The 15,996-nt window shown below is 33.5% G+C and overlaps 1 protein-coding gene across 5 annotated transcripts in view; it reads right to left on the bottom strand.

The window, feature by feature from the left end:
* The window catches only part of unc79 (UNC-79 domain-containing protein), a 230,690-nt gene that overhangs the window by 173,114 nt on the left and 41,580 nt on the right, over positions 1-15,996 (bottom strand). For 2 of the 5 annotated variants that reach the window (XM_089090820.1, XM_089090821.1), the window contains exons 6-8: positions 12,699-12,884; positions 3,371-3,391; positions 1,181-1,413 (exon numbers count right to left, since the gene is read on the bottom strand). In XM_089090820.1, coding sequence (XP_088946946.1) covers positions 1,181-1,413; positions 3,371-3,391; positions 12,699-12,884 — 440 coding nt within the window. Of the gene's footprint in view, positions 1-1,180; positions 1,414-3,370; positions 3,457-12,698; positions 12,885-15,996 lie in introns of those variants that run through there. The other 3 variants (XM_089090824.1, XM_089090825.1, XM_089090822.1) reach the window with 3 other exon arrangements.

Below are 15,996 nucleotides of genomic sequence, written 5' to 3' on the forward strand. Positions count from 1 at the left end.
ATTTTGCTGAGAACTTACTTAAGAACAAACTTAGGAATAAACTCGGTAATGTGATGTCAAACGTAACCTTTTATGAAAGAAGCAGTTTAAAACCACTTAGTACATGTATAAAAAAGAATGGCGTAAGCACTATGGACCAAGGTCGTATACCTATGGACCAAGGTTATATACCTTGGAATGGATGACCTTGATATATATATATATATATATATATATATATATATATATATATATATATATTTTTTTTTTTTTTTTTTTTTTTTTTTTTTTTTTTTTTTTTTTTTTTTTTTTTTTTTTTTTTTTTTTTTTTTTTTATATATATATATATATATATATATATATATATATATATATATATATATATATATATATATATATATATATATATATATATATATATATATATATATATATATATATATATATATATATATATATATATATATATATATATATATATATATATATATATATATATATATATAAAAGAGTGGCATAAGCACTATGGATCATGGTTGTATACCTAAAATGATTCTACTCTAGCCTTAGGAGCAGGGTGTGTAAAAGTCTGGATTACCCAGATTAGGCTGGACTAAGAAACTGAAAAAATCTTTAAGAATTTTAGGGATGAGGCCAAAGTAGATGAATGAGGAATGTTCGCCAGTGGATCGCCCTAGGGGGGCTTAAAAGTGCGACGAGTTGAAGTGGTAGTTGGGTATGAGCATTATTATAATTCATTATCTGAAACTGAAACAACCAAGTTCTTAGGTATGTTAGGATTGCTGTATCCCTTATCTGGATTTAGAAGAATGATAGGGTTGCTTGCTAAGATACTTTAGATTTTTTTTTTCAATGTATATTGATTGAGGGCTCAATCTAGGAGTTTATTTCTAATGCTAAGAAAAGCAGAAAGACTTGATTTACTCAAACCAGCAAAGATTTTAAAAAAGGAGATGTTTATTTCTCTTTCGTGATTATAAAAAACATAAAAAAGCACTCCCTTATTTCAGAAACTAATACTTTTAGGATAAGCCATGAAAATCCCAGATGAGTGGGAGCCCCGAGTCGTTATGAAGGCTTAAAGTAAACGTACAGGAAAGACAAGAAGTATCTTTTAAGTTGAAGTTCAGTTTTTTTTTTGTTTGTCTTTTTTTTATTAACTAAAAGTCAGCTAAATTACCTTGTTTTCACATGTCAATGCTACCTGTTGGACTGGAAGAAGGACATCTACCATAGTTAGCGTGCTGCAGCTATTTCGACGAATTTCGTCAGAACAATCTTCACATAAATAAATGGGAGGCGGCTTTTCTGGTGCGAGAATTAGAGAGATCACATGATCTTCACAAAGCTTTACTGCTTCTGTATCACTTCTATTGGGACAGCTTTCATGTTGACAAAGTGGAGCTTTCCAACCTGGGGAGTAAAAGCTTAAATCAGAAACAGAGTTGAGAGGGGTGCTGAATTTAAAAGTTGTGTTATCTATGGTTCTTCAAGTTATTTCAAGCGGTATAAAGTAGTTCCAACTTCAATTTTTTTCAAATACTAGGAAACATTGAATATATTCCTTTCAACCCCACTCCCCACTGCCAAATCAACCACACTATGGCACTGCTGCAACTATGCTCTCAGTAAGTTATTGCTTTTTTAAATAGCTGAAACAGAAGAGTAGGCTGAACAAACGGTAAAATGCGATAACACTAAACACTAATTGACACTAAACACTAAACTAATTATAAATTATCACAAAACAAATCTACAAGCTAGTAAGTCGCTAGTGCTACAATCAGAAAAACTAATCCTAAAAGCATAAAACCACAGCATGCAAATTAAAAGGCAAGAAATAACAAGCTTAGCAAGCTAGTAATCACCAGGGTATTGCCTATTACCAAGCCCGTTGTTACATTTATACACGTCAGTAGCGTCAAGCACGATTCTAAGAGAATAAGTAAAGCCTAATGTGTACAGTCTTATATTCTTAAATGTAAGACTGTCACCTCCCTGCTTTTCAAAGAACTTCTCGTCTAAAAAAGATAATTATTGCCTCAATATCGTCCTTTTTGGATAGTTGTAATTCTTTGCTGTTACACTATCTTTATACATATGCCATTCATCTTTAAGGTTCTATTACAGAATTCCTTGGTTCTTTTTGTTCGCACAAGACACTTTACTGACGTAACATACGACTTGGACTTCCCTTAGATTTTCTTAGCACTTTCCAAGTTACTGTCTTAGTTTTATCTGTTTGTCACTGTTTATAAAACTGTGTTGCGGTTTGGCTTCACTGACAATATTGTAGTGAAAACACTAACAATAGTTTTCTGTACTGTCAACAAAGACAATATATATATATATATATATATATATATATATATATATATATATATATATATATATATATATATATATATATATATATATATATATATATATATATATATATATATATATATATATATATATATATAAAAAAAATAAATATAAATATATATATATATATATATATATATATATATATATAAATAAAAATATATATATAAATATATATATATATATATATATATATATATATATATATATATATATATATATATATATATATATATATATATATATATATATATATATAAAAGAAGTATGCATACATTTACGTTTGGAATCATTCATAATTTGAGATATTTATATATTTTGTTTTTTCTTACCCTGCACAGAATTGTCAGATATCCGGAAAGAGGTGAGGGAAGGCCCCCCTTCTCTCTGGAAGACCATAACAAATATAAAGAACGTATTAAAGGATCATATCAGATCTAAAAAGTTAGTAGAAATTCCAAGTTCCAAAAACCGTCTTTTATCCAGATATTTTAGAAAAGAGCTCAGACAGGTAGTGAAAAGATTGAACGTCACTAAAGTGTATTTATTAAAAACCTGTGCGCGATATGTAAGAAAAAAATATAAAAATACACTTTCTTTCAACATTACACACTCGAAAGAAATTACCCTGATAATCATCAATTATTTCTTTTAATCGTTACTATTACCATAGAGTTTCAAAGTCACTTTGTCATTTGTCACTTTGTCAAGAAAATCGATGAAATCCACCAAGGCCGTAAAATAAGATTTGAGACAAATATCGAAAGTTATCCTCTCCCCCCCCCCTCCCCTAAAAACTCAATTTGCATATTTTCATTTCGCAATGAAAAGAACAAAATTGCTCAGCTTTGTATATTTTTTTAAAACCTATTTCAAATATTGCGAGCATTGCTAAAAAGCTATATATCGAGCCAGTCTCAATTTCTATTCGAGTTATTTAGAAGCTAGCTAAGCATAGACTATATTGGCCTGTTTTCTACATACACCGCCCAATCAGACTTACCAGACGTTTCAGAATCTCCAGCTGCATTTGAATCACAGAAGTTTAAGAATAATTGCATGCTAAGAAACGAGAAACAAAAGAAGAAACTGAAATAAAGCGTAGATTAAAAACAAAACAAAAAGGACATCACAACAAAGAAAATTGGAAAGTAGCATGAATTAAGAACGGAGGAAGAGATGAAAAGAAAGAAATCTAAAGGAAAGAGTAGTAAATATGAATCACTGTCGTATTGAACTTTTTATGACGGTGAACAGCCCACAGAGTGACTCTCGCTTATAGTAGGCAAAACTCTAAAAACAGAAGTTTAAAAACAACTTGTGTTTGCATCACTATCCTTGTTTAAACATCGGAATAAATTCAGGTACTGTTCTATTAGCTACAAGATACGCGATAAGTGAAGTTTGGTTAATGCTAATAAAATATAACAAAATAGGATTAAAATATAATAGTTTAGAAAAACATTTCGGCTATATATTTGCACATCAGGGGGGTGGGGGCAAAGCATGGCATATATTAAATACGCACCCTAACCTAACCTAGGTAGCCTTTTTTCCCCCTAAACCCCAAAAAACAAAAGTTTAAATATTGTAAACGCAGTGATAAATCACTGTTTGCAATCCTCAGCATAGGAATTGTCCGTTGAAAGAAACCTGTTTGACTAGTTTCTTTTATCATCTATCTTGCGTGTCTTTTAGCTAATAGAACAGTACCTATTAATGGCCAAAGATACACTTCTTCCTTGCTCACTTATCCTTTGACCGCATTTTTTTTTTTTTACCGCAAGGATATTTTCCCTGATATTCACAACCCCGCTAGACCCCATTTCGACCGCTGAGCCTTTCAGCAGTCTCAAGTTACTCGCCGATACTATTATTGATAGTCGTCGAAATCCGTCGGAAGTAAATAGGGCTCTTTCGTGTCCTTTTTAGTTGTCCGTGTATTATCACAATAATTACTGTCCATTTCTTGTACAGTCATTTTCTTTTAATTTTTGCTCCATTGTGACGCAGTTTGAGATCTAGTCTTTTTTTCAAGTTTTCACTTCTATTCTTTATTTTTGCTTTTAGTCCCAAGACTTTTTGTATTCCTACTGATTTTTTATTCACGTTATAGTTGTTTGGATATTAACATTTGACTTGCGACAGGAAATTGGTTATTTTTTTAGCTTGTGACAGCTGTTTATCTAATTACCTTCTATGATTCAAATGGTATGCCGACTGCAAATGTGTGATATTTATTAGAATTCTTAGAATTCTAGAGGTTTAAGCCTCTTTATAAGAAAAAAAACATATTAAATTCAGTTTTTTTCCTGAAAAAGATAGTCATGAATGCACCTTTTTCAAAGTCTCCAAATATGTAATATTTATTTTCACCTCGGGCGGTAAATAGACCTCTAAGACGGCGCAATCTTAAAATGAAATTTCTCATTAAATTTGGCATAACTTAAAATAATAGAGGTTGCAGCCTCTTTTCAAAAAAAAACAAAAAACATTCAATTCAGTTTTTTCTTGAAAAAGATAGTCATGAATGCACTTTTTCAGAGTATCCAAATGAGTGATATCATTATTACCTCTGGCGATAAATAAACCCCTAGGACGAGCGCAATCTTAACAAAAATTTTCTCATTAAATTTAACAAATTTAGAATTATAAGGGTTTCAGTCTCTTAACAAAAAAAAATCAGTTTTTTCTTGAAAAAGATAGTCATGAATGCACTTTTTCCAAATTCTCCAAATGTGTGATATATATTATCACCTCGGGCGGTAAATAGACCTCTAAGACGGCGCAATCTTAAAAAAAAGAAATTTCTCATTAAATTTAGCAAAACTTAAAATTCTAGAAGTTTCAGCCTCTTTGCAAAAAAAAAACATATTCAATTCAGTTTTTTCTTGAAAAAGATAGCATGAATACATTTTTTCAGAGTCTCCAAATGTGTGATATTTATTATCACCTCGGGCAGTAAATAAACCCCTAAAACGGGCGCAATCTTAGCAAAAACATTCTCGTTGAATTTAGCATAACTTAAAATTCTAGAGATTTCAGTCTCTTTCTAGAAAAAAAATAAATTCAATTCAGAAAAATTTTCGCATTAAACTTAGCATATTAGAATTAAATAAGAAGAAAACGGTAATTGCAGTTTTTAGGAAAGGTGGAAAGTTTAAGGAAAGATGATGAATTTACATTTAAAGGTGATCTTATAGCGACTAAAAAAAATTGGTGTATCTAGGGGTCAAGTTTTTTGTAATGGTAAGTATACACAGAAGGTTAAGCATAGAGTACAAATGGGAAATATGTGAATGAATTTAATTTTAAAAAGTGAGGTTGGAAAGATTAGGGACTTAGCAATGCATAAATATTTATTTAGAACTAAACTCCTCCCGGTTATGCATTACGGGTGTGAGCTGTGGGGTTTAAGAGAAAGTTAGGAGTTGGAGAGAATGCAAAGAAATTATTTTAAATGAGTTTTTAGGGCCCATAAATCCACTCACAGTGTTGTACTGAAGGGGGATTTAGGACTAAGTAGGTTAAGAAAAGATAGGTTAACGGGAATGGTGAAGTTTTGGATAAAAATTTTAAGAAGTAAAAATAGGCAAGCGAAAGAAGCGTATTTTAGTTTGTTGGAGGATAAGATAGAGGTAGGGTGGCCGCAAGAAATTGAGAAAATTTTAGATGAAGTTGGATATTTGTATTTTTGGAATGAAGGTCAGGGATTGAATTTGGATACAGTGGTTGATAAGGTAAAAGAAAGGTTAAATGAGCAAGGAATACAGCAGTGGCAGGCTCGGAAGGAGGCCTCGGGATCTCTTAGTCTGTATAGTACGGTGAAGGACACGTGGGGGGAAGAAGTTTATCTTAAGTTGGGGTTGAATAGGGAAGAAATAAAATGGATTTTGAATTTAAGGGGAGGGTCGATTGATATTGGGGAAAGGGAGAGGAAATTTAGGGGCCATAGTGTTAACCCAGTCCCTTGTCCGATGTGTGGGGAAGATGATGAAAATATATTTTTCATTTTTGGGAGAATTGTAAGGAATTGGCGGATCTGAGAAATGAGTGTTTTTTGTTAGTATTGGCAGATAGAAGGTGGGTGTATGTAGGATCGGGATATTAATGTAAATGAATAAATAAATCTTAAAACGAGTGAAACTTAAATTGAATATGTAAATCAAGTTTGAATCGAATAAAAATAACTACAAACAAGAGTTTGGGTATCGCCTCTCTGCAGAAGCCTAACACCTACTGCGTCATTGGCGCTTTACTGAAAACGCATTATATTACAAATGTTTTCTTTTGTACATAATATTGAAAATAAATATTAAAATTACAGTAAAATTTTGAACTGATGAGCTTTTAGCAATTAATATCATTATGCATCAAATATTCAGTATAATTTATTAGTTCTTTTCAAGATTAGTCAAGACAAATATAGTTTCACTACAAAAAAAATTTTATATATATTGTATGTTTGTGCGCGAATATATTGTATGCGAACAAACATACAATATATATTAATGTAAATGAATAAATAAATCTTAAAACAAGTGAAACTTAAACTGACTATGCAAATCAAGTTTCAATCGAATAAAAATAACTACAAACAAGAGTTTGGGTATTGCCTCACTGCAAAAGCCTAAAACCTACTGCGTCATTGGCGCCTTACTGAAAACTATATGAGCCTTGAATAGTCTTGGAAAGTATAACCAAAATCAAATTGAATATTAGATATATGGTGATATTAATTGTTGAAAGATCCATCAGTTCAAGATTTTTTTTCACTGTAATTTTTATTTTCATTTTCAATGCTGTAAGAACTGGAAAATAATAAATTTGTAATATATAAGTAATTCGTTTTCAGTGGAGCACCAATGACGCAGAAGGCTTTAGGTTTTTACAGTTAAAGAAGGGGGCAGCATCCAAATTTTGCTTGTATTGAGACTATATTTGTCTTGACCAATCTTGAAAAGAACTAATAAATTAAACTGAATATTTGATGCATAATGATATTAATTGCTAAAAGCTCATCAGTTCAAAATTTTACTGTAATTTTAATATTTACTTTCAATATTAAGTACAAAAGAAAAACATTTGTAATATAATTCGTTTTCAGTAAAGCGCCAATGACGCAGTAGGTTTTAGGCTTCTGCAGTGATTTTTTATTTAATTTCTGTTCGTTTTAAGTTTCATTTATACTTTAATAGCAAAATATTTGTTTTCGTTTTAAGCTTTCATATTCAATCTAAGCATTACTCGCTTCAAGATCTATTTATTCATCTATATTATTAATTGTTGTATGTTTTTTCCTATGATTGTCTATTCAATTTCTGTTCGTTTAGGGTTTCATTTATTCTTTAATAGTAGTTTCTGGTCTTTTTGAGGTTGAATTCTAATAGGTATTTGTATCTGCTGATCTTAGTTAAAAATGGCCATTAATTTTATTTGAAAAAATTATTTTTCGGAATTTTTTTTTTATTAATTTTGTTCGTTTTGATTTCACAAAATTTAAAGGTTTTATGTCGTGGGGGGAGGGGTGCTTACTGTCCAATTATTCTTGACTTTAAAAAACGGATCTAGAACTTTCAATTTAAATGGAATGAGGCTTTTTTCAAAGTCTATACGATTACCTCTTTGATAAAAACCTTATATATGAACAATAGACAGCTTGCATAACTTGTGGACAGCGATTGACAACAATGATTGGATTGAAAAAATAGCTCCAATAAGGGGGTTTAGACCATTTCACTTGCTGACACAAAGGGATCACGACTGTGTGGAATTGACCTTAATAGGATTTAGTGTGCCAAAGCAATTTTACATCTATCTCAGAGTATGTATTTTAACCTTATAATTGGATAATTATAATAGATTTCCTGTGTGTTCTTCCCATACAAAACCCCTTCCCATAAGTTATAAACCCCCCTTAATAATTTATGCCCCAGGGCATAATTTACAACGCCTACCCCCGGGCCCTAGTGGGCTGTGTCGACACCGGAGTTTTTTGTTATCAGAACTTTGAACTATTTTAACAAAATGTCTATCTAAAAAAATTTTATCTGATGCCTTTGGGGCTTGGGGGGGGGGGGGGCTAGTTACCCTCCAATCTATTTTGACTCCTAAAAAGTAAACAAGAACTTTCAATTTTCAGTCAAATGAGCCCTCTCTAAAGTTTATACAAGCATCCCTTCCATAAGAGATAATGGGAAGGATTCAGAGAATCCTTAAATTACAACCCTTGCCCTGAGGGCTGTGGGAGGGGAGTCATCCTCAAAGACCTAATTTCCAGAACTTAAAACTGCGTTTAATAAAATGGCCATCTCAAAATTTTGATTGGATGTGTTTGGGGAAAAGGTGGGCGTTAGAAGAGGGCTAGTTGCCCTCCAAATCACTTTCAACTATTAAAAAGGGCACTAGCCTTTTGAATTTCCAATCGAATGAGCCTCTTTTGAAGTTTCTACGACAACGCCTTCTATAAAAATCTAATATGCCCCCAGGGCATAACTTAAAACCCTTGCCCTGAGGGTTGTGGGGGATTGTCCTCCTCAAAAATATTTTTTTTATCTGGAAATCAACTATTCTCAACGAAATGGCTATCTCAAAATTTTGATTGGATGTGTTTGGGAGAATGATGGGCGTGGGGGGGCTAGTTGCCCTCTAATCACTCTCTACTATTAAAAAGGGCAATATCACTTTGAATTTCCAATCAAATGAGCCTTTTTTAAAGTTTCTACGACAACGACTTATATAAGAACCTTATATGCCCCAAGGTCATAACTTAAATCCCTTGCCCTGAAGGTAGTGGGGGAGTGTTTTCCTCAAAAACATATTTTCTATTCGGAAATCAACTACGCTGAACAAAATGGCTATCTCAAAATTTTGATTGGATGTGTTTGAGGAAATGATGGGCGTCGGGGGGGGGGCTAGTTGCCCTCCAATCACTTTTGACTATTAAAAAGGGCACTATCCCTTTAATTTACAATCGAATGAGCCTGGTTTGAAGTTTCTACGACAACACCTTCTATAAAAACCTTAAATGCCCCCAGGGCATGGCTTAAAACCCTTGCCCTGAGGGTTGTGGGGGAGTTTCCTCCTCAAAAATATATTTACTATCTGGAAATCAACTACGCTGAACAAAATGGCTATCTCAAAATTTCGATTGGATCTGTTTGGGTGAATAATGGGCGTGGGGGGGCGGCTAGTTGCCCTCCAATCACTTTCGACTATTAAAAAGGGTACTATTTTTTTCCAATCGAATGAGCTTTTTTTGAAGTTTCTACGACAACGCCTTCTATAAAAACCTTATATGCCCCCAGGGCATAACTGAAAACCCTTGCCCTGAGGGTTGTGGGGGAGTGTCCACCTCAAAAATATATTTTCTATCTGGAAATCAACTACGCTGAACAAAATGGCTATCTGAAATTTTTGATTGGATGTGTTTGGAGAAATGTTGGGCGGGGGGGGCGGCGGCCGGCGGCTACTTCCCCTCCAGTCAATTTTCTATATTAAAAAAGGCACTAGCCCTTTGAACTTCCAATCATATGAAAATGTTGTGAAGTTTCTATGACAACACTTTCTATAAAAACCTTATATGCCCCAGGGCATAACTTAAGACCCTTGCCCTGAGGGTTGTGGGGGAGTGTCCTCCTCAAAATATATTTTCTATCTGGAAATCAACTACGCTGAACAAAATGGTTATCTCAAAATTTTGATTGGATGTGTTTGGGGGAATCATGGGCGTGGGGAGGGGGGGGGCTAGTTGCCCTCCAATCCTTTTCGACTATTAAAAAGAACACTAGAACTCTCGATTTCCAATCGAATGAGCCCCCTTTACGGTTTATACGACGATCCCTTCCATATGAAGTGCCTCTGGGAAAAAAAAATAATAATAAATAATAAAACATTGGAGCCGCATGGCCTTTACAATTGGCAACGCTACAGCGTTGCCTCTGATATATACATAACTTAGAATACTAGAGGTTTCAGCCTCTTTCTCAAAAAACATATTCAATTCACGAAAAAAATTCCCGTTAAATTCAGTATAACTTAGGATTCTAAAGGTTTCAGCCTCTTTCTAAAAAGAAACATATTCAATTCGCTAAATTTTCTCATTAAATTTAGCATACCTTAGGATCCCAGAGGTTTCAGCCTCTTTCTAAAAAAAACATATTCAATTCAGTTATGTGCTTGAAAAAAATAGTCATGAATGCTTTTTTTAAGAGCTGATCGTATCGCACTATTGGTTGCAGTCAGTTGCAGAGTATTCCCACCAATTCCATTGAAATTCTCTACGGTTATGTTATTCCTATAGTTTTTTATGCGTTTCTGAGTTCTATTCTTAAGGGGCACCTCATCAAATTCAACCATATGAGTGGATTCGTCATTTTCCTTGAGAGAGCTTGACAAGTAATCATTTTTCAAGCTGCACTTGAGATCTAGTTATGCTCATAAACAATGCATTTAGCCTTTTTGTGAGACAATGATAGTTAGTAAATTATGGAGAGACAATTGCATAATTCAAAACAAGCTAAACAAATAAGCTCAGGATAAGCCAAAACAAGCTCGTTGGGTCCATTTTTCTTCTTTTTGGGTAAGAGGTTGATCTGTGTTTTGATAAGTCGTGAATGACATGATTTCATGAGCTTTTGTTTTACCATTTCGCCATATCGCCATGTAGGCTGGCGTTTCTCCTCTTTTTCCTAACATTCACAACAATATTTGGACTTAGGAAACAATCGGTGATATGTTGTAATCTAACGAAAAACCATTAGATAATGCTAAGAAAAGTTTAATTTTCTAGCGATGATTTTCTACTTTCTAGTACTTTCTAGTTTCAAACACTTCCTAGAAGTTTTAAACAAAGGGAAAGAATACTTTCCATTAATCATCTCCTATCAATTTACAGAAACACAGAGTATCTTTCAGAAATTAGAAAGGGTGGTTTTGTTTGGGGTATGAAAAACACGGAAAAGTCAAATATTTAAAAGAGAAAAAGCGTGCATTTTTTGCTAATACCAAATTTATTTAGGAAAGTCAGAGAATTTTTAGCCTGAAAAGTCTGTTTTGACGATCAGATACTTAGCTATTACCCTTAAATCTTAGATTTAGATCAGAAACTTAAGTGTAAATAAAGTTGAACCAGTCTAGGTTTATTTTTTTAATTTTCCTTCTTTTTTATTCCGAGTCCAAAGAAATCTTGTATAAGCCCTATGTTTTATAGTCAAATAGTCAGGTCTAGTCAGCTCGTCATTGGTTCACAGTACCTTCTGTGGACAACAGGGCAAAGATAAGGTCTGTGAAAATACGGATAAAGGATACAAGAGATAAAAGATACGTTATAATAGATAGATTACAAGAGATAAAACTAAGGTGTTCACTCAAAAATGTGATCATTTTTTTTGTTTTTAGCTTATAATTGTCTTATTAGAGCTTAGTGTTTTTTTCTTCTTGCAAGGGAAAGATGAGAAAATCATTAAGTAGCTAATTTAATTCGTTATAAATAGATAAAAACAGTGTCAGTTTAACCTACTATTCTCTAGAAAATGATATTAAACTTAGAGTTGGATGTTAGTATAGAGGTACTCCTGTTCAAAATGAACAGTACACTTTAGTGAAACCTTGAAAATCGTAAAATCATTGATTAATTCACTCCTTGATGCCCATAAGTTTAAGAAATTTATAGGCTAATAATTGTGGACACTACATTATTTGTCCATACAAATAATTCACTCAAAAGTGTACTATTTATATTAAATAGCATGTGAAATGTCATTTCATTTGTATTTTTTTCATCCCAGGATCAGAGCCACCCCATGGAATGTGATATTGTCTATTTATTATTGTCTGATTATTTGTTATTTTTACCCACGATCCAAAGTTAGTTTAAAAGGACAAAAAAGCTAGCTTAGAACACTTTTTTGTCATACACTCCAATCACCGCTTTAGCTAGACTGAACATTCAATGTAAGTTTACAGATATATATTGTCACAAACACAATTCATCACCCATCTTGCCTACTATCGTATTTGCCGACACTAGATTTCAAGAATTTTCAGAATTCCGAAATAAGATTTTGGATAAATTGCTGAGGATTCTAAAAATATCTAAGTGACCTTAAACTGGATTTTTGGTTGATTCAAAGCAAAGAAACCCGAAATCCGATTTTTGGCAGATACGATAATAAGCAAAATGAGCGATGAATTTTACGGTAGTATACAGGGAATTCTAGAAAAGCCTACAATTTCTCTTTGTCTGTAGATCTGCAGTTTTTCGACCATTGAATTGCATAATTTTCCAAGAAAGGAAAAGTTCTCAAAACTTATATTAAAAGAGAGCCTACCAGTGAACTTAGCATGCATGTTTCGGCGGTCATAGAGAGTGGGATTTAGCGATGGCCAGTAGTAAAACAAAAGATTTGCTGCTGGAGCTCTTGCTGATGTCGGACTATGGGCAATAACTGCCAAAAGATGACGTACAGCATCTGGCCTCAGTTGAAGTAAACACTCCAAAAGTTGACAGTGAAGTGCTAAAAAATAAAAGCTATTAGTTTGAAAACAGAGAAAAAAATGCCTAATTTTTTCGGGTGTAAGTAATAGACTTTGCGTTTCAATAACCCATATCAAGAAGAACCAGTATCAAAAGTTGAAAACGAACCGATGCCCCTCTGCCATTCTTTTATAGACATGTAGAAATGTGTATGCTCTCTTCGGACTTTGATATCACCCAAAACTCTATGAATTTTTAAGTTCCCGCCTAATTGCTCTTTTCACTGTAACTTAGAGATTATTAATGCAAAGCTTTGAGTATTTTCTCCAGATCAACATATAGTTCTAAATGATAATTCCTAAATAACAGTATTTTCAATAGAATTTTCATTAGGTGATTATACAATGCATAGAAAGACTGCAGCACAGTGGTCGTCAAAATTTTAAGCGACTAAGCAATTTCAGAGCTCATAAACCTTTATGTGAGCTACTCAACAAAGCTTGAAAACAAAACACAAAACATAGTGAAGGGTGGCACCTTTTTTGTCATCAACACTCTTATGTAGCAGCCATTCGAATACAGTTGTCCAAATTTTCGTCAGTCAGCCTGTTTTGCACTTGTTTTTAGTGAATTTCGTATTGGAAAATAAAATCTCACAATGATATTTTGAGCTGAACATTGCCTTCATTCATGCACCAACCTGAAGCAAAATTGGATATTTTTCTTGGGAAGACAAGGCCAAATATTTTCATTGCTTTGAGTGAGTGATTTTGATGAAAGGTAACTTTCAAAAACAGCGAGTTCCATCTCCACTGCAGCATTGTTTTCTACAAAATGTCGCATGAGACAAGTAGAGAATTCTTCAGCATCAGTCTCTTCAAAAGGAGACGTGACGGGTTATAATCATAACGTATTATTATTTTCTTTTTCGTCATAAGGAGGCTGTGGAGGTCCTTGTATGTCAAGAGTCTGCTTCAAATAAGAAAATGTTTATATTCGCCCACGGTAAGATTTGTTCCCCATAGCTCCAGTTTTTGTGATTGAGACCACACCTGAAATGGTTCCAATAAATCTTTATTTTTGCCTTGAAGCTGCAGATTAAGGATATTTTGCTTTTGGGTTATGTGTACAAGGAAAGAAAAATCTCCCAGCAAAACTGGATCCTCTAGCTCAGGGAATGATACACCTAGTTCTCTCAAAAATGTCACCAAACCCGAAATAACTCTTTGATAAATTATAAAGCCCTACCTCTGTTAAGTCAATGAGCTTCTATACGTAGCGATCACCATGCAGGCATTGCAACTCTTCAGTCAGAGTCTTGAACAAACATCACTAAACTGCATGAGCTCTTACTTAATTTACGACTTATTGGTGTGGTAAGGTACAGGTGTCACCACTTATTGGTGCAAAAATGGTGCTGAACCACTTATTGTAGGGAAAAGCCCCTGCGGCGCCAAATTTTAGGGGATGCCCGCATCTACTACACCAGTTCTGTAAATAACGGGTTTGGTAATACCCAATTAACAGTATGCCCTGCCCCATGGTATGACAACGTGATCGAGCGATCAAATGGCCAAATTCTAAGGCCAAGGGCGTCCACCCTGGGTTACCGCTAATTTCTAACTATCCTCTTGGGGGTAACGAACCCCCCTGTCAATATAATAATGACCGTATCTCGTAACTCTGTTCCTAACCTGCCTGGGTTCCGGGAAAATTAGTACACAGTTTGTAGAAAATACCTTACTTGTATTCTTTCAAACGGTCATATATAACACATCTATAAATTCCCATTACAGACTCCCTATACGGGGTCTCAAAGTAGACTACTCAAAAATAATATTCTGTAAAGCAACTTTTCATAGGTGTGCACTTTCACTTGGCCAATCCTCTCAATCCCCATTCAAAACCCATTCTACTTTTTCTTACCTTTACCTTTCAATGACTCAAACCAGAAAGTCCAAAACAGAATTTAGTTCAAAGCTTACTTATTGCGAAAGGATCCAGCTTAGCAACCAGAATTCAACTTAGGATTAAAATTATCTTGTAGGCAAATGTAATTACAGAAAAGAAAATAAGTCATTTATCTGAAAAGAAAAGAAACAGGGGTGGAACCCCAACACGACTTAAATATTGGTTTTCTTCATATCGCTCATACTAAAAAACCTACCGCATAATGTCTGCTGGTGTACTATGCAATAGTAATGGAAATTTGGGATAGCTATAGTGTTTCCGACACACGGAAATGAATCCTTTCTCACCACCTACAATAACGGAAACTCTATCGATTGCCAAGCTTACCAACTTTTGTGAATGAATATTTTCGATCGATAAATAAATGAAACCCAAAACGAACAGAAATTACAATTAATAACCGAGTCAAACTCAAAACGAGCAGAAATTAACATAAGTTGGGCTCAAACCCCTATGCCTTTTCAAGGCCAGAACATAATTTGCACTTTACTGAAAAAAACATAAATGTTTTCACTTTTATAACTTAGGGGTTTAACTTAGGGGTAGGCATAGGGGTTTTGAGCCCAACTTATGTTAATTTCTGCTCGTTTTGAGTTTGACTCGTTTATTTATTTTAATTTCTGCTCGTTTTGGGATTCATTTATTTATCGATGCTGATTTGTGGTAGTTTCATGCTTGGTAGATTATTTCGTTTGATTTTTGCTCATTTTTTTGTTTAATGGAGTTCTTTACTTTTCTTTGAAAAACTTATTTTGTGTGAAAATTTTTTTTTAATTAATTTCTGTTCGTTTTATATTGACATAGTCTTTTCAGAAAAAAAAAAAATACTGTAAATCTTTTCGTTTTTTTAAGAATTTATAGTTTCTCCTGCTATTTGTATGCTGAAGAAAAATTTTCGGCAATTTTTAACAACATACACCCTTTTAAAAAAAACTGGACACAAATAGTAGTGTTTAATTTAGTTTCATACCTCCTCTAGTTGACCTGAAATTGAAAACTTGATACCATTCGCAAAAAAAATCTGTTTACTTTCTTTGATAGCGTGGATACACTTACGCTATTTTGACCTGGTTAAATTTTAAGAGCAGAAGTAGCCCCGAAAGTTTGAACATAATACCCTCAGTCGTTCTTGGGATACTGCTGAGATGCCTTATTGAGAATGAGCATTAACACAGTACATT

Source organism: Artemia sp. Qi Xiang Cuo, chromosome 6 (assembly GCF_049724085.1).
Source record: "Artemia sp. Qi Xiang Cuo chromosome 6, ASM4972408v1, whole genome shotgun sequence".
Lineage (NCBI taxonomy): Eukaryota > Metazoa > Arthropoda > Branchiopoda > Anostraca > Artemiidae > Artemia > Artemia sp. Qi Xiang Cuo.